The 27,039-nt window shown below is 37.2% G+C and overlaps 1 protein-coding gene across 1 annotated transcript; it reads left to right on the top strand.

The window, feature by feature from the left end:
• Positions 1-266: 266 nt before the first annotated feature.
• Positions 267-2,453, top strand: LOC131682364 (transcription factor MafB). The gene has a single exon (XM_058963784.1). The coding sequence runs from the start codon at positions 894-896 to the stop codon at positions 2,055-2,057; it is 1,164 nt and encodes a 387-aa protein (XP_058819767.1). The 5' UTR covers positions 267-893; the 3' UTR covers positions 2,058-2,453.
• Positions 2,454-27,039: the final 24,586 nt, after the last annotated feature.

Raw genomic sequence — 27,039 nt, 5'->3', positions numbered from 1 at the left:
CCACAAGCCACCTCCTACTGAGCGCGTACTCTTTCGCTCGGCATTGCATTCGATTCCACTGGACATCGGTACATTGCGATGTTGACGTAGTCGGAAGATGAGGAGAGTTCGTGCAATCTGACTGGTTGACGTTGGCGGTGACTTTTGTCTGCCGGGTGAAGAAATGCCTATGCATAAACATTCTTTCTCTCTTTTTTCGCGTTCCGACGATGTCTAGGATGCGCATGTCTGAGTATTGGTGCGGCTGCCCCACAGTTGGCGTTCCACATCCGAGTGGAATGATTTTCCTTATGGGGATTTCGCCACATATTTTTCATTTATTTCATGTCCAGTCGCGGATGAATTCACATCGCTCGTTGTACATCGTCGCTCCTTTCTCGCCGTGTGGAGTTTCAGTTATCGTCGGGACTACCGTTTAAACCCGCGGGTTGATAAGAGTGTTCGAAGCTTTTGCCGCCGCAGAAAGTCGATAGAGCTGCGTTACGCGTAATTAGTTTTGTATTGAGCCGGGTTGATTTACTGTCAACAAGCCAAACTATCGCTCGATCGAGTCTGAGTGCTGTGTGATTAAAAGTAATTGGCGGTGTCAAGTCAACGATCGACCCTTAGCAGTGGAGCACGTGGGATGGCAGAACTGTAACGAGTAGACGTGTTTGGAAAGTCGGTGTTTTCTGTTTTGGTTGTTGGTGAATTATGCAAGCTGGAGAAGGTTTCCGCTAGTCGGTCTGCTTGTAAATAGTGAGAGCTCGAAACAAAATACGGAAGAGCAGTGCCCCAAGCAGCTCGCGTTATTTAAAAGTTGTGGAGATAAACCACTAAAACCTTGTACCGCTTTCCTGGTCTGTTGAAGCACTTTTTTTTGACACCAAGTGAATAAATATAAAAATTGTTATATGAAACTACCGGGAGAACGCGTTGCCAGAGTAATGAATCTCGAGGAACCTACATTCGCAGATAATTACATACAGGAATTCGTGCTGGAGCATCTAGAAGATACTAGTGTGAAGCGAGAGGATATAAGTCCAACGGTCGGAAATGGGAAAATTTGGGCCCCGGCAGGAGATGAAAATGGGTTCATACCGATACGACTGAAGGCCAACGGTTGGCATGTTGAGGAACGGAAGGTGAACTCAATCACACCCACATCGGACTTCTATCCGCATCCTACACATGGCCAACCAGTTTTGTTGAACCCACCCATTGCGGGTGTACCGTCAACGCCGCCGGAGACACCTCCGGTAGTTGGTTCGCCAAATCACCCCAATTCTGGTTCCTACTCGTATTATAGCAATCGGATCCAGCCCGATCAGATGGAAAATATGATGATCGTTCCGCAGACCATGCGAATGGAGCAACCATTAGATCTACGACCATCGCATCAGTTTGCTATTTCGGCAGAAGGTGATTGGCTTGATCGTAAAGAATACATGCAATCCCATGCTTCCAATGGATACTCTCACCATCATGGCCAGTTAGATCACCTTAGTCCACTGCACGGTGGTTCACATCATCATCTTAATCTCCATGGACATTCCAATCGTCCACATTCGGTTAGTTCCGCTGGATCTCTTGGATCACCCAGAATGGGCACCGGTGGTAGCAGTTGCTACCAAAGTAGCAACAGTAGCGACGACATCATCAATGACGATCTGCTGATGTCGCTCTCGGTACGGGAACTCAACAAGCGCCTGCACGGTTGCCCACGTGATCAGGTTGTTCGTCTAAAGCAGAAAAGGCGCACGCTGAAGAACCGTGGATATGCTCAAAACTGCCGCTCCAAGCGATTACAGCAGCGCCATGATTTGGAAATCACCAATCGCCAGTTGCAGAGCGAGATGCATCATATGAAAATGGAACTGGCAATGATCAAGCAGGAAAGAGATGAGCTCAAGAGTAAACTTCGCGATCGTGCTGGAGTAGTGCAACAGCATCAACACAGCCAGCAGCCAGTTCCACACCAGCAGCAGTCCCAGTCGCGCCAATCAAACGGGACGGCACCTTCTGCCAAACATCCGCTCATCAATGATAGTACCAGCTCTCCGGAATATTACGTATGACGCCAGATTGGAGGCCAACAACCGTGGATCGGGCGTTATGCTTCCTAATGCTGCTAGTAGCAACTCCAACCGATGGTAGTTCCAAACGAAGACGACAAGAACGCATTTTCGGTGAATTAAGATGTAAATATAAGAAGATAAAAATGCAGCAAAGACTGGATCTGTGCGGGGCGCAATGTTATTCCTAGAGACTACACGCGTATTGAGGCGTTTCAATGTACCTCTCTGGGTGAGGTGAGCATGAGGCCGATGCTAGTTATACGAAGTTTGTAATTTCACTCAAGGATTAATCGTGAAGGCTAACAGTTTAGATTGTCGAATTTTGGTTAAAGCATGAATTTGTTAAACTTTAATTTTTTTTTTCAAGAAAGACTATGCAAAGAGATCTATTAAATAATAAGCAATCGTTTTTATTAAAGAAAAAAACAAAATCTTTTATTTTCTTAGATCGTTTTCACAAGCCGTTCATTCGATTCCATTAGTTATTTTTGTTTGGTGACAATCGGTTTTGGACGAGATTCAAGTCGTTATTGGAGTACTTATTTCTCGTGGATATAAGGTTCAGAAGGAGTGGAGGACAATGCGCACCATTGTTATTGCTCGGTTGGTTCATTTTTCATTTCCTCTTTTTTGTGCTCAGTTAGATGATGACAGTTACTGCTCGACAATGATGAACGCGTGTTGATGCGGAAAATCGTTTCCGAACGATCGCTTATGCACAGTACTCAGTGCCCAAACGCGATGTTTTTATTAGTTTTGAGTGAATCTGAACTGATCGTACATTACATGTAAATGATGTTTTTTTCGACATGAACAATAACGTATACACACAAACGGTGTATCTATTATATGGTCAATATATGGATTATGATTTCAATATTGTACTGTTTCTATTGTCACTCTATCGGTTTAAATGTATGGTAGGTTCGCATGGCAGGAGAAAAATTTAAAAGAACTCGGTTAAAGTACAACACTTTTTGTGATCTGAAATAGCTATGCAAATTGGGGGCGATTGGTGGAATTATCCCTGGTACCGCGAATCACTTCTTTGTGTCATCAAAAAAAAACATGTCAGTCACAAACGGGATGTTACGGGCCTTGCCTTTGCTGCGTTAAAATGGTTACATACCTTTTTACGAGAATAAATTGAAGAAAGTTTGATTTTTTTTGAAAGGTATGTTAGAATGATTTTATAATATCAAAGTTATAGCCTGTTGATAGCACATTTTTCAATGAAAAAAAATACGAACAACAGTTTATAGAATATTGATAATTGACGGAGTTATTGCTTTTTTCCCGAAAGCCTATTTTTAAAAAAGTTTGTGGTGATCTTGATGGAAGTCCAGCAGATAAACCAAATTCCCAGAACTCAAAAAATAACCAGTGTGATAGGAGTAATTCCTCGTACCTTAACAATTAATTAAAAAATATTTCGTGTATTACTGCATACAAGAACGTTTTTCCTAAAAAATCGAAGCTTCGAGCTTTGAAAATTTCATTAAAAAAATTTGATGTACACGAAAAAAATCCGTTCATAAATTTATGAAACAAAGATCACGATTTCGTGAACTGAACGATTTACGAAAACCATGACCAAGTTCCTGAAATCATGAATAATAATCCTCGTATTCATGATACTATTTGTGTTTTCAAAAAACTAGTTCGCCCCGAATATACAAATGGCCTTACATTCGAATGTTTGGTTGGGTTACTGTTGTTGTTCCCTGGACTTGTTTAATTTTTGTTGTGATTCTTGTTCATCATTTAGGAATACACCGCTTGTAGTCAAACGGTGTTCATGATTTCAGGAGCATATTTGTGATTTTCGTTGTTTCTCACCACGTTACCGCGCTATTTTATTCGTACCATCGGATTTTTCTGTCAGACTAGCGGGATTTATGTACTGATTTCAGGTTGTTAGTCCCAATTTCAATAATTTCTCTTCACGTTATTGTGGTATTTTAATCATGAGTAGAGTAATTTATGTTCATGATTGCTGGATCTTAGTCACGATTTTTGATATTTTAATCACGATTAATGTGATTCATGTTCATGATTTCAGAAACATTGTCGCGATTTTTATAATTTCTATTCACGTTGTCTTGTCATTTAGTTCATGATTGCTGGATCTTAGTCACGATTTTTGATATTTTAATCACGATTAATGTGATTCATGTTCATGATTTCAGGAACTTTGTCGCGATTTTTATAATTTCTATTCACGTTGTCTTGTCATTTAGTCGCGAGTACAGCTTTTTGTTTATTTGCACTACCCGTCAAAAGTTTGGAATCGCTTCTATAAGTATTGCAACACTTATATTGAATATTGCAACACCCCCCCCCCCCCAAAAGTTTAGCATCACCTAGAAAGGCTCAATTCACGAGGCTGTATCTCGAAATCCTGATTGTCTACATATTTGCAGTCTTCAGGAAAGTTGTTCATTAAGTCGAGGGGATCCGGCAGGTGAACATTTTAGTTTGGAATTGTGTCACTGCATGGCGCTAGTATACATGTGAAGTTGTGCACTTCAACTTGTTTCATTTCATTCAATTCTAACGACCTGTAAGGTTCGTGTTTTCTGAAATTTCATTCAAATCGTTATGACCATGCACATGACAATCGTTTTAATTTGAAACTCTGTTACTACGTGGCGCTAGTGTATATGTAAAACAATGCATTTTTTATCTTGATTTATAACATCTTGAGCTATCATAACTCTTTGACTGTATAACGTATGATCACTCGGTAGTTTATCGTAGAGAAGCAATAGCGAAATTTGTCTGAATACTGTCGCATTAAATAGTGATCCGGACCATTATGAAGATAAGATTATATTTTCTAGGCATTACTCTCACGGACGGCTGTGTGGAAGTGAAATTGCTTTTGTTTAGAAAATATAGGATACTCTCGGTAGCCGGCTACCGTGAGTTTAAAAAGATTTTCTAGAAGATTCGTGCCCTCAGCGAAGTTGTGTAGAAGAACATGATCTGTTTGATTCGGAACTATGCCATCACGTAGCAGTAGTGTACATACACTACCCGTCAAAAGTTGGGAATCGTTTCAATATGCATTGCTAGCCCATATTAAATACACATCCCCGGAAAAGTTTAGCATCACCTAGAAAAGGGTAAATTCATGATGCGGCATCTCGAAATCATAATTAGCTACATACTTACTCTCTTCTACAGGGTTGTACTTTAGTGCAAGGGGGTATAGTAGTTGAACATTTTAGCTCAAAATTCTGTCAGTAGATGACGTTTGTGTATATGTGAAGTGGTGCATTTCAACTTGATCCATCTCATTTTTCGAAAAGCCTGCATTGTTTGACCATGAGCTTGAAAAATACTTCTACTCTAATTCTTTCAAAATATTTTGAATTGGGTGTAATACATTCTAAAATAGCTTATTTATTGATGTAAGCAATAAAAAATCATTTTTTAGCTTGTGAAGCAGGCCACCACCTTAAGCGTACTTTACTCGAGACGAGAATAATGTCAGTAACATTATTGACAAAGCTTTTTCGAAACATAAATATTAACATATTACTAAATAATCGGATGTTTTTTTTCCTATGTAGTACATTCAAATCATCCAAATTATTTTCACTATATTTTCAAGTGTTTTCAATACATTACATCTGATTCATTCAATGCTTGAGATGTATCGTTTAGATCCAATTTATTTAAAATAATGGCCTAGTTCCGTAAAAGATCATAATGCGCACGACTGAGCGCATTTAAACAACTTCACTGAAGACACGAGCTTTCTAAATTGCCAGGTACATTATAACAAGTTTTAAAGTTTATTATTTCTCATGTACGCTAGCGCCCCGTGGTGAAAACTTTCCGAATTGAGCAAATAACTACCCATGCAACATTCACCTTCCTTTAATCTTATCCGCATCTTATCATTCCGGGTAATCACACAAAAAAGGTGAAAACGTGTTAACCACATGTACACTAGCGCCACGTGGTAATAGCGTGTCGAACCAACATAACAATCATCCACACGACCATTTAATTTTTAGCAGCTTTGCGGAAGATACGATCTCTGTAGGCCGCTAGGAAAGCGGGACAACAAAAGTTGAAAACACACCAGTTTACATGCATACTAGCACCACGTAGTGACAGAATTCTGATCTAAACTATTCACCTAAAGGATTCCATTGACCATTAGATCAACTGTACTAAAGAGAGTACTTAAGTAGAAAATATGAATTTCAGGAATGAGCGTCCTGAATTTCCCAACTTCTAGATGATGCTAAACTTTTCTAGATATTGCAATTTTTGATGTGGGCTTTGCAATACTTATTGAAATGATTCCAAACCTTCGACGGGTAGTGTATGTACGCTAGCGCTATGCGATGGCATAGTTCCGAATCAAACAGATCATGTCCTTCTACACAACTTCGCCGAGGGCACGAATCTTCTAGAAAATCAAGATCACCAGATAAAACATATTCAAAATGTATTATTTTACATATACACTAGCGCCACGTGGCGACAGAGCTCGAAATCAAAACGATTGTCAGGATTGTCAGGTGCATGAGCCATTTGAATGAGCCATCAGAAAACACGAACCTTCCAGGTCGTTAGAATGAAATGAAATGAAACAAGTTGTGCACAACTTCACATGTAAGGGACGGTGGGGGGTTGTGAGCAATGTTTTGTTTTCGGGGCATAACTACATAAACATTGGTCGATTTTCGAAATTTGACCTGGTATTTGTAAAGGACACCTTAATACATCCACAGGCTGAAGCAATTTAAAATAATCGTTCTCTTCTTTGAGATATAACAAAATGCGTGAAATCGGCATTTTTTAGTTTGTTGGGGAGTTGTGAACCATCGCAAAGAGTAGAAAAAATGGAATATTTTTGTGGTTTATTTTTATTTGGGCTATAGAAGATAAATTTTAAGATATTTCTAAACTAAAGATGAGATGAAAAAGTGATCTGATTCGCAATGTGTAGGTGTCAAAATGATTCGTGCCAAGCCACCTGAATTCGTAGTTGTGGCACGGGGAGATTTAAATTGTGGTAGAATCCTGTTCTTCGCATAAAATTTAACCTTTTTATATCATAACATGTATGAATCATCCCTGATTTTAGAATTATGATACTGTTCATTTTTAAAAGAACTATAATCCACTGAAATGTATGGTTCACAACTCCCCAGTAATGGTGGTTCACAACTCCCCACTTTACATATCTTCGAAAAATACGTATCTCCGACACACTAAAGTATCGTCCAATTTTTTCTATCAATGAAAGCCAATTGCCCAAGGAATGTTTTGCATTAATCTACTTTGAAATCAGCTACGTAACGGGACTCCATATACCACAAATACAATTGAGTAAAAAAAACTTCTTGTTTTGTGTATTCATTCGATAGTTACCTGAACACGAAGAACATGAATTAATGAAAAACTTGCTAATGAGAAAGTGATGTTATGACAGTGGAAACATATAAAAGTAGTTACCACATTTTTTTTTCTTTTATAGCTTAGCGGAAATTGACGGTGTTCACAATTCCCCATGGTTCGCAACTCCCCACCGTCCCCTACACTAGCGCAATGCAGTGACAAAATTTGAAACTAAAATGTTCACCGTAATCGCCTTCATTTAATGAACTTTCCTGAAGAGAGCAAAAATGCAGGTAATGAGGATTTCGAGATACAACCCCATGAACTGAGCCTTCCTAGGTGATGCTAAACTTTGCGAGGTGTTGCAATATTCAATATGGGTGTTGCAATACTTATAGAAGCGATTCCAAACTTATGACGGGCAGTGTATGTTCATGATTTCAGAAGCTTAGTCACTATTTGTGATATTTTTGTCACGAGTTGTGTGACACATGTTCAAGATATCAGCAGTTTTATTATAGTATTCGTATTTCTGGATCATAAAAGTGTAACTGATTCGCGGTATATTGTTCTGCGAACTATATCACGATTACGATTTGTGGTGTTCAGCGCCATTTTTCGTTTTCTGTCCAGATTTCACACTGACCCTTATCAAATGAACACAAAATGTTCGAGGTCCTAATAGTTTTCTTATATCGACTGCTCGTACCTATTACTGGTCGCTAGCAGCTGGACAATTCATGAAAATGTGCATGGAACAAAAATGATTCCACGAATAATACTCCAAATTTTGGTAAAAAGTTTGTAAAAGAAATTTCATTATGATGTTTCATGAAATCGAAGATGATTCGGAATATCCTCTAAATATCACAAGCACGCAAAATAGATCTTAAACCATGTATTAGGAATCATGAACCATTTCACGAATCAATGAATAATATTTCATGATTTTATGAAATATTTGACGAGCATGAACGGTCAGAAATGACTATTATATTAGGAATTATGAACCAGTTTACGAATACATGAGTAATATTTTATGATTTCGTGTACCATTTCACGAGCATGAATGGTAAGCCGTGACTATTATACTAGGTACCATAAATCAGTTCACGAATACATGATGTTGTGAAATATTTCACGGACACGGATTTTGAACAGTGACTAATATATTAGGGATCATGAATTAGATCACGAGGATTGAATGGATTCGAAAATAATATTCCGCTCTGAGTTTCGTGAAATAGCTTACGACAAAATATCCAGAATGTTTTGATTTTGTGAACTAATGTTCCTACATATATGAATAACATTGTGAATCAACCTTTGGCTTTATGAATATTATTCATAAAGTTGGTGATTTGGTAATGAAACCGCGACTAAAGTTCACGAAATAAAAACAAATATTTCCACTAAAAAAGCGTTACGCGGGCGAAATTGAACATAATTATAAAAAACACGATTTTTGTTCATGGTCCTGTTTTCGTTGCGTAAAAACGCGGTTCAAGAATTCATGGAGCTTTATTTACGATTTTGGGAACAATTTTGTTTCACGCAAAATAAAAGTTTATGCATGAAGAAGGAATTGTTAAGGTACTTGAAAAATTATTTACGAACAATTGAGAAAAAAAGATAATACACCTAACAGTGTGATGATACATTTCTTAGAACTCTTATAGTTTTCTTCAGATTTTATATCGTTTGAGAACATTTAGAATATGATGTTACGCGATCTTTTTATAAAACCACACCTCAGTGGCAGAGCTCAGATAAATGCTCAGCTAAATCAACATGGGATAACATCAGTGTGAGAAATCTCAAAGGCCAAACCAAATCAATGGTAAAGCGAAAAATATGGCGTAGTAGTGCATTATGTGGAGGAAAACTGAATTTTGCTAAAGAGTTGATTGCATATGTTTGAAGTACATACTTTAAATAGCGTTTACTCAAATTCTTAATGCGACTGAGAACTAAGAACTGAAAATGCAGCTCTTGGTATCACGCTACCTATGAAATGCATTCGTGCATACTTTCAACACAATTTTTTAAAAAAAAAAGTGACCTCACAGTGAGCAACATATTTCGAATACTAATCCGATAACCAACCAATCTGAAACTTCCCTCGTTCATCGTTGATTTGAACCATTATTACTAATCTTAATCCCAAAGAACATTGGATGAACGCTACTCTGAAAATCTGGCGAAATCGGTGAGCGGGGGGGGGGGGGGGGGTGTGCAGTCGGTTCTCACGGTAAAGAGAGACAAGTCTCTCTTCACCAGGAGACATGCTGGTGAACTTGAATGATTCGTAGTTTTGCTGCCTAAGCTCGACCCTTGTCAGCAGAAGACAAAAGTTAAGCCCGTAAGATATTAAGCCTGTTCTAATGACCCTGCCACTTCTAGTTTTCCGATCTGTATACTTCACATCCTTGCTCTCACTTGAGTAGTATGGCTCTAAATTTTCATAACTTTCCCTACCCAGTAATCTCTGTCTAATTGAATGTCGTTAAAATGTAAAAAAAATATTGAAAAAAACATTCGAGAATACCAAAGACTTCGAGAGCAGGTTTGTGGATGCTCCGAAAGGTTGCTACATTATCAACAGGGTTCATATCCCAGTCACAAGCACGAATTCATGCGAATGATATTTCCAAAAAGATTTTCGAAAAATCTCAGAGCTCTAGGACAAGGTTCCACGGATGTTCCGGATCTTTCGGAAGGTATTCACGTAGCCTCCAGTGTCGATTGTTCAGTGTTACGCGAAATACACTGGACACTTGGAATCGCGCCATGTTTAAAATAAATATATATTCTCAAGTTTGTTTTGTTGTGTTCAATATTAGTTTTCTATGTTATGATGACGGATCTGCATTCATCTATGTAGACCAAACATAATCCTATCTGACACCGATTCTTATAGGCCAACCGAATCAAAATCGGTACTATTTAGCAGAAACTGAAACTTGAAACTCTAGCGAACAATTTTGGTACATAAACATATAGATTTACCTGAAAAGTAATTCCTAGAATTGGGTTTGAAACCTAAAGAAGTTCAACTGAGAAATCCTAAAAACAGCTATCTTAAAAACCAAAAAAAGCAGTTTTTTCACTACCCTTGATACAATCTTCCTGAAAGTCAATTAATGTATTCAGGGCATTGCACAGTGGCACGACTTAGAACAAAAGGTGGACTAAAGTCCAAACTTTGCCGAATCGGTTCAAATAGGACGATTTTATGTAATTTTGGTACGCTGAATTCGTTTTTGATATTAAAACAATTCAAAAATAAGCGTTTACTATTCATTAGGGCGTCTCAAAAATATTTTTTTTCGAAATCGCTCTTAAAATTTGTGTATATTCATTTTCGTGTGCTAAATCGTTTTTGATATCAACACATTAACACAACAATTTTTTCATTATACGTTAGGGTTGCTCAAAAAATATGTATTTGTGAAGGTTCAAACATTAAACATTTTTTTAAAGAAGTTTTTGTGCCTTGAATTTCCATTTTAATTGTAAAAATAGAAATTAACTTTACTACTTATTAGAGTGGCTCAAAAGTAAGTATTTTGTCTTTTATAATGATTTTTTTCAATAGTAATTTTGGAATTTATTTTCCATATTGAAACGAATTAATTGACATCTCATTATGGGGCTTCAGAAATGACTATTTTGTTTTTACGGATCAACTAAGATGTGTTCGACTAATTTTGAAACATTTAATTCATTAGTGGGTAACATTTTCTATCATTTTCAAAACAAACATTTTGAGCGTCTTAGTGGAATGTTTAATTACATTCACTAATCAACAAGATGGTTAACGATTTTTTTTGTAGGTGTGTTTTAAGGTATGTAGATTGCTTATTTGATATCTTTAATGAAAATAAATCCAAAACCTTTTTTTCTTGTATATGGTTCATTTAACAATGGTGTTATTTTATTTGGATAATATCGCATACCCTTAAGCTATATCAGTGCTATGCAAATTCGGATCAAAATAGTCTCATCAAATGACTAGAACTCAACTGTGTTCACTCTATTTGACAGTTATTGCGTAAGTTAGCAAGAAATAGTTCCAGAAACATTTTATAATCTATTTCTGATGGTTGAAAATATTTACTGATTTCCAAACATTATCAATACCTCTGCCATCTAAAAAAACATACTTCCCACTCGGCTCGTTACTCTTGATCACTAGTAAAACCCTTGTAGATCATGCTCTCAATGCTATTTGAAAGCTGTGCATGTATTCGTGTCATTATTCTAGCTATAAAGTGATTATTTAAATTCAATATCAGTAATAACCATGCGTCTCCATTCACAGTTGTTTTAAATTTTGATTTCGCAAAACTAGCTTATACTCATTTTAAAGAGAAAATTAAAAGCTTTCGAATGAGTATAGTGTGATCGCGGGCATTCACGGGCGTCGTTGTTGTTATCGCATTAGAAGTTCGAATTCCATAAAAATCATGACAAACAGTTATCTAAACACTAACTAAACCGACTAGTGACTTATTTTTGGCGATTTTACGATGTAATTTTATCACACGGATAATTTTGGAATTTGCCCCGTAGGACGGACCGAGACCCACTATGCCAAAGGTGCCGTCCTTTCAATCCGCTATAAAAATGGCTCAGTTCAAAATTTAGGTTATATTTGATGGGCTTGATGGCACTTTGAGAATTGTCGATGTTACGAAACTTCCCAGATAACGGACACTTCCGCACGCAAACGTGTCATTAACATCGTTTAATATAGATGTATTTCAGACTTCCAGTTGTTCGGTCCTGCGCCGCAAGACTCCTTCCCCATCCGCCGTCAGTGCATCTTCCTTGATTGCACGCAACCAGAAAGTGCAGGGTCTGCCAGAAACCTTTTCAAAGTTATCTGACGAAGGTAACTTTAGCTAGAATGTTCGCTATATGCCTAGCTCACTGTATTCGGTCATACTTTCGAAGTTAGCGTGTTTGAACACCTTGTACAACTCGTGTTTTTCGCGTCTGTGCTGTTCTCCCGTTTGTCGCTGGCCAGAATTCTTCTGTCAAACACACTGAGCTCTCGATGGCCTCTCTCCTTTATAGTATCTTGTATAGTGAAAATTTCGAGCGCGTCCGATGATTACGGATTCGATTACACAAAGCTGAGAAGTAAGTTCCCAAATGTGTACTGCCACTGTCAAACAATTCGCTTTCACCGGAAGGTTAAGTATGGAAGAGATTTTGAGTAAGTAAATTTTTTATTTGGTGATCATTACATTATATACAGTCTAACTTCTGACCACGCACAAAGCAGAAGCAAAAAAAAATCGCTACGCTATAGCCGGCTATAGGCACCAGTGAATCAAGCTAGCTATTGTTTTATATCAGTGCACATACAAAATGTATCGTTGCCCCCGGCTGCGGAGTGAAATGAGTTTTCCAAATGAAACAAAAGTGGCCGTGCTACAGGATAATACGATTTCGATCAATTTTAATAAAACTCGTGTTAGACACACAGTTCAGGAAGTGGAACAATTAGTTAAAGTAAAAATGGAGCTTAATCTCGCTGAAGTTACGTACATTCAGCTACATCACGTAAAACTGTGTTTTGATCACGTTTAGAAGCTTAGCACAGGCCGAAAACTTCATTGCAAAGAACAAAATGCAACACGAGGTCGAATTTAATTACCCCAGAATCAAGATTCCCGTGCATATGGAAAATGACATGGTGGACGTGCGTATCCATGATCTGGCCCGCGCACGAATGAAGATTACATCAAACGAATCATGCTCCGAAGCAACTAGTCAAAACTCATCTACTACAGCCAACTGTAACAAGCAGCCCCCAACACCTTCAGATAAACCAAATACAACGATCCAATTAACCAATTGCAGGTACAACGACCACGACAACCGCTCCCAAACCAACAACTAGCATCGCCAATAAAGAAGCAAATACCTATGAAGACGGATATACAACAGCGACCCGTAAGAACAAGAAACCAATAAGAACCTCTGATCGTGAACAGTAAGAAAGCAGTACCGATGATGACATTGACGGGAACGATAACGCGAGAGAAGGCAGACTGAATGACCCCCAAGCGGCTTCGCCGCCAAGGAAAAGGATCTCAACACGCAACAGCAAACTGCGTCAATAAGATCTGGCAGACCGACATTCTTAGAATTTTTTTTTTTATTTTTACTTATTGTAAAAAAATAATTAAAAGACCCACGACTCAGTTGTGCTAACGCATTGAGCCGTTTCAAATAAAACTTTAGATTAAAAAAATACATTATGTATAAGTTTAATAGACCTCCTCCTAACTAACCTACCCTACTAACACAAACTCCTATTCCTGAAACGTCTATGAAGATAGTATGGGTTCCCTGTAATGCAATGCATAAAATCAACCATTTCTTTGAAAAACAAAAATAACCGGATGTTGTTCCTATAGTCAAATTATGCAAAAAACACTACAAATATGCCCTTAAAAAAGCTGCCAAAAATTCATTTTACGTTCAAATCACTTAAAATCTCGCAACAATGTCTCCGAAGGCTCAGCAGATAGGAGAAAAATACTAGCGAGATTATCGCATAACATTTATATATGGACTTAAGTCCGGGCTCGTCCCACTGTGCATTGCTAGAATACTTAAGTTCCGCATTTCGCCAATCACGAATTTCCTTAATAATACAATAAACGACAAATGGAGATTATACCAGATCTCGTTTCATGACATTCTAAGACTCTTAGCATCAAAAATCCGTTGGCCGTTAATTCCTGATGCCGGAAACTAAAAGTTTATATCTCCCCCCCCCCCTTCAGCCTTGTCCACCCTCCCTCTCATGTCTCTGATACACAGATGTATGACTTCACCCCCTTCTCCCCTTGAATATCTTCCCAAAACTTATGTGCCCCCCTATCTTCTAGTTTTAGTTGATCAATATTTAATCTCGCTAAGAAATGCACAACAGTACCACTACTTTAAAATAGCCCTAATTAATTCCCCCTAATCTTGAACCACTCTCTCTAGTTATTTCTAGTTAATAAGCTTGTAAAATGTTCCGCTTAGTTAATAATTAATTTCTCCTACAATATCCCTTTTAAAAATCATAAAGTGAATTACTATAAAAAGAACACACAAAATGACCCGTCCCCCAAATCTTACGAATATTATATTATACCCTCTTTTATATGTATAAGTTAGCTGTAAAGTTTTTTTTTAGTTTCATTATATAAAACAAAATAATATTGAAATGTGTAACCCCCTAGTTTTAAGAAATTCAAAATGTAAAACAATGAAAAAATGGCACCTTTAAGCTAACGCATACGTGCCTTATCAAATAAACAAATTGAAAAAAAAAATCAAAAATCCGAATACGATTTTTGAAATTTCGAAGAAGTTTTTTGACGGGTGCAAATGGTTGAACATTGACTGTTTTTCGCGACCCCTTAACCATATATTATATGACATTCATGATTGTCATTGGTGGACATAATTGTGGTGCAGATTATGAGGAAGTATTCCCAGAATAGCAAATATGGTAATTCGCCTCTGTGTTCGGGTTAGAAAAATAACCTTTTTTGCGGGGTTGGGAATCAAACACAGGTACAAGGCAATCGATTTACCGACTACGCTATACCTGTCCCCTAGTTCAAACTTAATCCACATATTCCAATCTTAGATGATTTGTTTCGTGAAATTTCAATTTCTCGCAACCATTTCGCGGTCAGGCATCATATCATAATCAGTTTTGTTTGTGAAAATCGAAACGCTACAGTTGTTTTCATAATCATAAGAATATGAGCCTACGGATACGAATGCATCGACGGTCCAAACAATCCAAAGATATGCTGTTATTTTTTTAACTACATCAGTGTGTGTAATGCGCGAGCGTGGATTGCAGCAGTGGCCACAGGAAGACTAATCGTGCCTTTTGATTTGGTTTTGTTTATCCCGACATATCTCGTTCGCCGAATAACGTGGGAGGTGTGTTTATCGTGAATGAGTCGGTACGTCGCATTTATGGTTTATGTTTTCAGTGACGACTCGGCCAAATGAATTAAACCAATTGCTTTAGATCAACAATGAGTTGAGTGCGGGTTTGTTATGGTTATGCGCATGGGCTCGAAATCACGGTGGCATGTTTACTTTGCATTCATGGATGGGTTCTTCAGCGCGATAAATGGATGTAAGTGGCGTAAATTGAGAATCAAACAATCGCGCGATCTTGGTGGTTGATCAGTTAAAGTGATACTGGATGTTTATTAAACTACTACAATAAAGAATACATTACAAAGTTGTGACATTTTCTGCATGTAGTGTATTTGTATGTTTAGTCATGATACCATGTGCTTAATGATAGATTGCTGCAATCGCAATGTTAATCTCATACATAGTGAACCTAGTCGGAACCTAGAGTTTGTCTATCGATTTTTGTTGTTTGAAGCCACTGCAGTGCACTAATGAGGAAACCTCCTTAAGACTTTTTCGGTAGTTCTTTTGTTTTGCTGATTCCCCAGTAGTTTGTTATCTACTTTTACTCCTAGATAGTGAGCTAACGGCAGATAGGTAGCTCTAGTCTGACTTTTTCCTTGTAACTGGAATCGCGGTGATTTTTTAGGAATTTATGCTAAGGTACTTCCTTTTACACCATCACTAGAGTGACAGGAAAAAAATGACCCATATTGGCCCACCCCTGAGTCGATTTCTAGTCCTACCAGGAGTACTTGTTCCAAATTTGAGGCAAATCGGACAAGTCTAGCTACCGGACCAACATGCCTGAAGTTTGTATGAGATTTTTCGACAATTTACATGGAGAAAAGCCACTTGCTCACATTTTCGTCGCTAGGTGGCACTGTTCGCATCGTATTATCACTGTAAGTGAGAATAAGAAAGATAATTTAATTGTCTACAACTTTGTCGAAGGCTGCTAGTGAATCCGGCTTTGTTAAAAGTAGTTATTAAACTTTTAGCGAAGTGATGTCTGAGTCAGTTTTTCATGGGGTCTAGCAGTGCACGGTTGTATATCAGTACTCGATTCCCACGAACTAAACATTTTTGTGAAATAACCGTTAGATTTAGCTCAATAGTATGTTCAGAAGAATTGTAGTAAATAATAGGAGTCATGTTTTGGTTAGAAAATTTTAGTTCCACATTGTACCGCATAGAGGGCGCTAACACTAACTTTTCAACAGAGAGAGATAGAAATTAGGTGTCTTCCACAAAGTTGTAGAACAGGCATTTTGCAATAATTCTCCAGAACATTCCGATACTATCTCTCTTCTATGAAAAGTGAGTGTTGGCGCCCTCTATGCGGTCACAGTTGGAACTAAAATTTTCCAACCAAAACATAAATCGTATTATGTGGTATAATTCTTCTGAACATACCATTGAGACAAACCTAACGATTATTTCACAAAAATGTATAGTTCGTGGGAATCGAGTATTGATACACAACCATGCACTACTAGGCCCCATGGAAAACTGACTCAGATATCACTTCGTTAAAATTTTAATAACTTCTTCTACCAAAGCCGGATTGACTAGCAGTCTTCGACAAAGTTGTAGCCAATTACATTATCTTTATTATTTTCACTTACAGTGATAATAAACATGCATAAAGATGCATGCAGTGCCACCTAGCGGCAAAAATGCGAGTTAGTGGGTTTTCGCCATATAAATTGTCGAAAAATCTCATACAAACTTCAGGCACGTTGGTCCGGTAGCTAGACTTGTCCGATTTGTTTCAAATTTGGTGCAAGAACTCCTGGTGGGACTAGGAATCGAATCAGGGGTGGGCCGATTATGTTTTCAAAAATTCATTTTTATTCTGGGCAGTCTAACCATCACCATGTTACGTTTAAAACAATTTGAATATGATTAGGGATCGTACAATCATGGTGATTCAATATTTACTAAAATGTATTTTTTAAAAATACGTAGAGTTGATAAAAATATTTTGGAAAGTAGAAGGAAAATGTTGAAAAATTACCTTTTCCGTTTGGTCGGGATCGGTTTTTATGAGCATTAGATTTTTCTTGTATAATTAATTATCTAAATAGCCTCTAAGGATAAGATAGGAAACATTAAAATTTTCAAAATATTTCGAGTTAGTGACTATTAATGATGTTTATTTGAATGTTCAATTGAATGGTGTAATGAAATGTTGTTTACGAGGACTCGTTTTGGAGTTGAGCTTTAATAGCGAAAAAAAGCGAAATTGCTGCTTAAAAAAATGTTTACGGTCCCGATCACATAATTTCGGAACTGTCAACTTTGGATGTTTAGCATCTTTGAAGTACATTACAACGTAAAGCAACACATCTTCTAATAAGATAATTTTTGAGGTTAATCCTCCTAGAAGTAACTGTAAAGTTTTTATTCTTCTAACAAATTTAGTTCAAGATTTAATGTCCAGCAAAGTTTGCGAAAATGCTATTTCAAGCAACTTGGTTGAATGCGGCGGGCAAAGCGTAGTTGATGAGTCGATTAGCTTCTACGAATTTCACCTAGATTCGATTTCTAACCCCCGCACATAAGGTTGGAAATTTTTTATCCAGCAAAAAGAGGCCAATGACCCTAAGGTTAACGCCTCTATAACCAAAAAGAAACAAAACTTTGTTGAAGACCATAACTAATTGTGAAGAAGATATAAATACTCCATGTGTTCAGAGTATCGAAATATATTAGACTATATGTGAAAGAAAACTTTAAATTAAATTAATTGATAAATTTCTTCTGCTGCGTATAAACAATAAAATTCACATTTTATTCAAGGTAATATCTAAAGTCTAGTTTTATTGAAAAGAACTTGTTTAAGAGAATTTCTTAAATATTGTTTTGTATCTTGATATGTTGCTTTAATGTAGCTGTCATATTTTCAACAAAGATTTATAAAATTACATTATTATCAACAACTTTACTCAAGCCACCAAATCTCTAACTATTTTAGAAGAGTTACTTCTCCATAACTACTTCTAGGAGATTTCATAACCTAAATTATTATATAAAAAAATGCGCTTTCACATGTTGGAAGGCTTATTCGAGGTTGTTAAAGTTGATAGTTTCGAAATTATGTGATGTTGACGGTTAGAATTTTTTTACATTTCTTATAAAAGAAATGTATAGAATTCGCTCAAACTTTCAAGATTTTTTCCGAGGCCCGGAGGGCCGAGTTTTATATACCAATCGACTCAGCTCGACGATTTGGGACAATGTCTGTGTGTGTGTGTGTGTGTGTCTGTGTGTGTGTGTGTATGTAACGGACAAATTCTCATTCGTGTTTCTCAGCAATGGCTGAACCGATCTTATCCAAACCAATTTTAAATGAAAGAACTAAAAAACAGTATGAACGCTATTAATTTGTTTTTGATTCTGATGTTTAGTTTCCAAGATATGAATGTTTGAATGCGTAAAAATGGCGTTTTTTGCAGTTTTTTTGAATTATCTGCCGAAATTGACTATATAGAATAGCAATTTATATGTTTTTAGACAGCTTTAACGAATACCTTTCGAACAAGCTATAGATTGTTGAAATCGGACTATTATCAAAAGAGATATTTAACATTAAATGCGGACGAAAGATTTTTATCATTTCCCATTGCCAGAAATATGACCAAAAACATGTAATCTATTTTTAATGCCAAAACGGCTTATTTTAGGTCAATAGTATCTTCGGTGAATTTAATGGAGGCAATATGCCCTTTCTTTTGGTATTGTGCTTTTGCTGATTAATCCCCCTATGAGTGAGATATTTTCCCAAATTTTCTTGGAAGTGATTATATCGAAATGATGCCTTCAGCAAATTTGTAGCTCTTACTTTTGCAAATAACTTTACTGAAGACTTCAAATATCTATTTTGAATACTTTAAAAGTTATGGTTTGTTGTTTGTGGATTACTCTTTGTCGCCTATTTATTGCTCAATATAGTAATAATACATTGAAATAAGCCAAACATTATTTCGATAAAACGAATTTTGTATTTCATTTTTCTATCTACAACCGCTAGAAATAATCACCGAACACTTCCAAGTTGTCTGGAAGGAACTTGATAACTTATCAGTGCAAAAATGTTCATTTGTGCGAACCTTCTGACTGCAATTTTTCTAACTTATGACCATCGGATCGATCTGAAACATATTGGAAAATGAAAAGCGAAATAACTAAGTCCAAGCAACGGCGTAGCCAAGGGAAGGTTTTGGGGTTTAACACCATAAAACGCCCCCCCCCCCACCACACCCACAAAAAAATTGGATTGAAGTTGAAAATTTATTGATGCGGACTGATTTAATTCAATATTACAATAACAATTATCTGATCCGTACATTGATATTCTGTTGTTGCAAACATCATGAGGACTTTTGATAAATTGTCGGAATGGGGTCCTGATATGTAACTGATCTTTTGGTCTTGATTTCACAGTTGTCTAATTGCATCAATATCAAAATCCTGTCTGAAAACATTCCAATAGAAAATTCCAGAGTTCTGTTTTCAATCATGATCCTCAGATTTCTTTTCAAATTGAGCTCGCTTTTGCAGAGATGTACTGTAATAAGGGTCTTTATTTAATAGGAAGCGAAGTAAAAATTGATTTAATGTCTATGAAACATAGAACTGCGCTCCAAAAAATGCATAACTTTCAACATTTGCTAAAAATGTTTTTGCCTTTCTCATTCACTCTAAAATTCGTCAATCTAATCCCGACCGGGAGGGCCGAGTGTCATATGCCAATCGACTCAGTTCATCGAGATCGGAAAATGTCTGTGTGTATGTATGTGTGTATGTGGAAAAATATGTGACTTCTGTTTCTCAGAGATGGCTGGATCGATTTGCACAAAGTTAGTCTCAAATGAAAGGTACAACCTTCCCATCGGCTGCAATTGATTTTTTATTGATTGGACTTCCGGTTCCGGAGTTACGAGTTGAAGAGTGCAATCACACAGCAAATTCCCATATAAACTGAAATGAAAAATTTTCTAAATCAAATTTGTATTTTTGATGCCAAATGACTTTATAATGCATGAAACATCGAGATTTGATGTAAACTCGAAAAAAAATAATGTTTGACAAAAATTGATTTTTTTGGACTTTGGTACATTTTTGCCTTTCTTTTTTTTTTATTTCGATTATAGAGGTTTTAACCTTAAGGTCATTCGCCTCTTCGGGTTAGAAAAATCTATTGTGAAAAATTTCTAACCCTATGTGCGGGGTCGGGACTCGAACCCAGGTGCGCTGCGTACAAGGCAATCGATTTACCAACTACGCCACGCCCATCCCCTTTTGCCTTTCTCATACAGAAAGGTTATGCAATCACTCTAAAAATCGTCAATCATACCGGCCCGGAGGGAGTATGCAGTGAGTGGTTGCTACTTTAAAAATAAAACTAGTTTAAAATTTCTTAACAAGTTGAAAATTTTCGGCAGGACCCGGACCTCCCGGATCTTACTATGTGATAATGAAACATCGCTTGAAACCAGCGGCGGTCAAGCGATGTTTCAGTATCACATAGTATCTCAAGATCGTGGCTGTCGATCCATTGTATGTATGTGCAAATCGTACTGAACATGAAATATTCATTTCCACCATTTTATTGAACATAACCATAGTAGTCTGGACAAGTGAGACAAGCACAATTGCACCACTAGGTGGATTAAAACAGGTTTATATGTTGGGAATGCGTCGAGTTGAGACGCAAACGTAATATGATTAATAACGAGGATAACACTTTCCGAATGTAGAGAGAAATTTATGAAAAATGACGATTTCCATTCGATTCTAGCAGGTCCTGATCGATTTTAATGAGAAATTGATTTTTGTTGTATGACCAAATATATGTATAGGTCAAATGTTCAAAAACAGTAATTTAAGGTCAAGATAACATCATTTTTAAGCCGCCAATTTTGGAGGTTTAGTATCTTCGATGAGTTTTACAAACGTTAAACAGCGCATCATTTGATAAAATAATTTTGACGGTATATCGTCCAAGAAGTATTTATGGTGAATTTTCTCAGGTTAATATTCATGACTACAATAAAGTCTCAACAAATTCGCTAAAAACACGAACTCTGTTACTATTTTCTGAAAAATTAATTCTGCATAATTTTAAAACTTCAAAAATTACGGTTTCGGAATTATGCCGTTTGGACAGTAAGATCGATTTTCACCAAACCCCCACCAATTGTAAAATTGGTATTGTAAACAAAATGTAAGGGTGATACTTCAATGCTGATAGGTGGGACCGAAAAAGTAAACAATCGTCAAAGGGGCGATACTATCATTTTGTCAATTTCAATAGCAAACACAAATTTTAATTTAATAATTTCAAATACTTCATGAAGTTTTGGGTTTCGATCACTGAATCATGCAATCTAGGATGTAAAAAACACAATATTTCTTAAATAGGAAATAAAACCAAGTCTGGAAATATTCACTGTTGATTTTCTTTGAATGGTGTCACTGCTAGTGTCGCTTTTTTTCAGAAAAAGCGTTGATTTTTAGGTCTCAGTCGCGTTGGAAATTTGAGTAAAGTATAAACTTCATTTCGATTCGAAAAAAAATCAATTTTTTGGCTCAGTACAATATACAGAAAATTCAGTTTTCCCACCACAATGCATTGATTGAGGAATTTAGATATTTTATTAACAGAGCATTAGCAATAATTCGTTTGTATGTCTATTTTATGGGCCATTTTTTCGCTTTCCCATTGATTTGGTTTGAGATTTCTAGCACTGATGTTGTCCTATGCTGATTTGAGCGATTCTCTGAGTCCTGCCACTATCCCATGTAGTATGTGTTATCAAAAACATCGCGAAGCATCAAGTTTTAAATGTTCTCATACGATATAATATCAGAAGAGAGTGATAAGAGTTATAAGAAATGTCTCATCACACTGTTAGGTGGATTAAAAGCGTTTTTTAACATTTATACCACTTTAAAAATGCGCTTTGTATTTGCACTCTTTGACTTTATTGACATTTTATAAAAGAAATTATGAAAGGCATCGGTTAGACTGATTTTATTTCTGAACTTTCACTAATTTATCCGACCTATACTAAATTCTAGCGTTTTTGAAAAAAAAAACGATTAACCCCCCCCCCCCCCAAACCAAGTTTCTGGCTACGCCACTGATTCGTCGATAGACCGTTTAATTTTACGATGTAATAGGCAAACTGTTTATTGTTCAGTGTTGATAAATTCTGTCCTTAGCCTTTTAAAATTAAACAGATTTGTGTGAATCATTTGCTCACCAGCAAGGCCTAAAAAGACTGCTATGGCTATTAATAGTCTAGGCCTGCTATTCCATTGACTTAGAGTCCATTTCGATAAAGTTTAAACCTATTTTGTATCCACAATCCATAACACCGGTACTTAAATTCGGATCCAAATGAAATTCAATAATTGCGTTTTTTGTTTGTTTACTAGTGTACGTCGGGACCAATTCTTATACGGGCATTTGAAGATTTTTTATCACTTATAAATATTGCCACAAGTGGGATTGATGATTAATTAAATTAAAAAAGTCACATATGTGGCTTTTTATGGTACACAATTCCAGTGCTGAATTTAATGGTTTAATTTGATTTAGCTTGAGTTTGAGCATGTGTGACCACCCATGGCTGCTACTCCGTTATCGATATGGACTAGCTGAAGTTGCACAGGGAATCAGTAGATAATTATGCTTGGGAGTAGCGAAACATCTTTCAATGTGCAACTCCTGGTCATTCTAAAGTGCTTTTAATGATCAATACCGGCGCCAGCCAGGCCCGAACGTAGATCGCGGAAGGAAAGGGAAGGAATGGTTAGTCCAATACTTACTTTTGCTAGAGGCCGTATATACTATATTGGATATTTGTTAGTAAGTATAGAAGTTGTGGCGTGACCACAAATTTATCCACCTCAGAAAAATTTCAACGATCTCAGCTGGAATTGAACCAAGGCCGCTCAACCACCGGCGCCGTCACAAAATAAAAATGGATTTGTTGAAGATTAAGAACAAATCCATTTTTGTGTGGAGAAGTTAGGGACCATCCATAAATGGGGGAGAGGGGAGTTTTGTATTTTGTGATGATGCGTGACGACAGGGGTAGGGGGTCACGTCATGCTACGTAGCTTTTTTTAAAGGGGAATAGGGGTTGACCTGATGTCACGACAACCTTACCCGTTTCTTCTAACTGAGATCGTTTTTATTTTTTCTTAATTTTTTTGCGTGGACAAGGGGGGAGGGGAGGGCAGGCTTACCGTCAAGCTACGTAATTACCAGGGAGGGGGGGGGGTATTTAGAGGTTTGTGACGAAATGCTACGATGGGGGAGGGCGTGTTAAAATCACTCAAAAAATGCTACGTCATTTATGGATGATCCCTTATTAACTTCGAAGCGACATCTTGGAAGAAAGAAATCTTTTGACTTAAAAAATTTAGTTTCACATTCCATTGCATTTCGTATGCGAACGCTAACTTTTCACCGAAGAATAATGGAAACTAGATATCTTCTATAAAGTTATTGAGTAGACAATGTTCAGTAGATTAATCTATTCTAATGAACTAATCAGCAATGAAATTGTCGTAAGACACAGATTGTACGTGATTTTTTCGATCCAAAAAGTTACTGAATGTGTTCTGGCCCTCTCTTTTGTTCGGAAAAACCTCATATACTACTTTTAGTCCCTAACAACATGTTGTCAAGAAAAAAATGGCCCACCATTTGTGTCCAAATACTTGCACACTGAACGTCGCCGCGCACGGATTTTGAACAAAAGACTGAAGGCGTAAACAGTGACTCCGCATGGGCCAACAAGTCTGTTGTAGGTTTTTTCGTATTATTAAACGATAATGAATGGAAGCGCGGCAAGCTGGCGTGGCAAGCGTTTATTCAGCCTGTAACTTTGATTTCATTGTGATTCGATGGCGATTACTACAGGCTACTATTTATGGACGAAAGTTTTTGAAACTCATTGGATGTCACCATTGCTAAAATAGCTGGCCTACTCATCGATAAAGTTTCTGCAGATCACTAAAGCATGACCTTTCTGTGGAATAGATGTGCACATTAATTTTTTTATAATGAACCAAAAATGATATTTTTTTGAAAGCATTTATAATCATTTTGAAAAGGTTTTGTAATAATTCCAGAATGGCTCTCGTAGTACTTTACAAAATATTTCAACTATACCTAGACTATTACAAGGCATTTAATTGCATTCTGTTTTAATTTTTTTCGAGAGTTGTCCTACTGGAGCTGTAGAGCTAGGTTCTCGGAAGGGCTCCCCTCACATATTACATATTACAATTTGCAGACGAGACAGGCAATGTTGCCCACTAAAACACTGCTTTAGGCCAATTGTAGCGGGCCGTGATTCTGAATGTGATATTCATTGTACGGTGCAGGTATGTGCGGGAGTAGGGACTCGCGATCGCGTGTATCATCGTGAAGAGGTCGAGCATTAGTACGTTAATGTGTTCGATCGCGTGTGCTAACGTGTATGTAACTTCGCGTGTATAAATTCTATTTTATAACCGTGTGCCTTTCGCATATTCGCGTGTGTTCTTGGATAATGGCGCGCGGACCGTGAATCTAATACTTTATTTTTGGTGTACGGCTAAGATGCTAAAAGATGAGATCTTCCATATCACTAGAGTTCCCGGTGATGTCGCCATGGAACGTGTTGTCTAGTGGATATGAGCTTTATTTTTTTATTGGTCCTACTGAATGTATGGACCTAACTCATTAGGACAGAGAGTAATGGTTTCAGGACGTGACCGATTCATGAGCACGCGAAAACGGACGTTTGTAGGTTCGCGTTTGAGACAGCGTTTGAAACTTCGTATGTGCTAAATCGTTCTCCTTATTACCGGAGTGTTATTAAATTTGCGCGATCGCGAACATAGGTGTGTGTTGTTAATCGCGAAGGGCTTAAGCGTTCGTATGTTAAAGTGTTTGTCACGTGTGCTCGCGTTCATGTGACTTCGCGTGTACAAAACAGGATTTCCTATATACGCGTGCGTTCTTGGATGGTCACGCGGACCTTCATTCTGATAGTTAGTTTTCGGTGTACAATTCACATTCTGACAGGGAGTAAGTTACCCCATATCACTAGAGTCCTCGGTAATGTCGCCATGTAACGTGGTGTCCAGTGGATATGAGAGCTTTCTTTTTTTGAATTGATCCAATTGAAGGCATGGACCTAGTCTGCTGATATCAAGGATAGAAACATCCGGAAGTGAACGATTCATGATCGTGCGACCGCTGGAGTTTTCAGATTCAGATCGCGGGTGTAGATGCCGTGGATGGTCGCGAAGGACTCAAGCATTTGTATATTAACGTGTTTGTCACGTGTATGTGATTTCGCGTGCATAATTTCGATTTTACAATGATGTAGTGTGTATTCTTGTTTGATCGCGTGCGAACCGTGAGTCTGATGCTTAATTTTTAGTGTATGGTACAGATGGTAGAAGAGAGTTCGTTTCCCCACATCACTAGAGTTCCAGGTCATGTCACCATGTTGTTTATTGAATATGAGCGTCACTTTTTTGATTGGTTCAACTGAAGACATTAGTCCAGACTGCTAGAACCGAGGTAAGACTTCCGGACGTAACCGTTTCATGATCGCGCGAGTGGTGGGGTAATGTTTGAGACCGCGTTTGGAAGTTGAAAGATGCTACGTTTACTTAATTACCGGGGTTTTTTCATGAAGGCGAAATCGCGGGCGTGAGTATGTGTGGATTATTGCAATTGCATGGTCGTGTTTGTGGCCAGGTTTGTGTTTTCGCGAAGGTCCTGAGCGTTTGTACCTATATGAGTATAGATAGCGTATATATACTAATAAAAGGAATCATAACATGCCGAATAAATAAAAAAAAATATGTAAAGAGCTTAATTAGAAGTGTATAACTTGACCGATAATATTTTGGTATACATCAATAATAGAAAAGCAAACTAATAGATGTACAAAAGAAACAGACTAGCGAAGTAGAATAGATACACACACAACACATGTAACATGCAATCAAACTCGTCCAAATGCAGCAAATGTTGTATATTTACAATTAACGACAATTGCATGGTGTTAGACTTTCATCATGCTATGCTGGCCGGGAATGGATGACTCACGTGCGTCGGTAAATTCATTATACCCTAATTTATCCAATCCGACTTTCCCGAATGAATAGAACCAAATGCACAAATTGATCACCAGAAGTATTTGCCACTATTCTATCATATACAGTAATGTTTCGATTATATCACGCCTAGTTATATATATAGGGATAGAAGTATACAGGTATAAAACAATATTTAAGTACATGCATATATAGTCATTTATATATCTATATACTGACTTACATACGCATACTAAGATACGTACATATACATGTGTATATACACAGATACATGCATACATATATGGATATATAAGCGTGATATAATCGAAACATTACTGTATACCAGTTCTACATCCATTCCCTGACCCAACTGCCACAAATACTCAGACGAACACATACATAGATAGACATACGACCAGCACATAACAATTGTACACTAGTACGAAAAACTACGATTACTACAATGCGACAACTAATAGGTTTCTACTTATGTATTTATTAAATTAATTCAATTATTAAATTAATTTAATTAGTATAT

Source organism: Topomyia yanbarensis, chromosome 2, assembly GCF_030247195.1.
Source record: "Topomyia yanbarensis strain Yona2022 chromosome 2, ASM3024719v1, whole genome shotgun sequence".
In the NCBI taxonomy this organism is placed as follows: Eukaryota; Metazoa; Arthropoda; class Insecta; order Diptera; family Culicidae; genus Topomyia; species Topomyia yanbarensis.
Note: the sequence above shows the minus strand (reverse complement) of the source record. Positions and strands in the feature narration are given on the sequence as shown.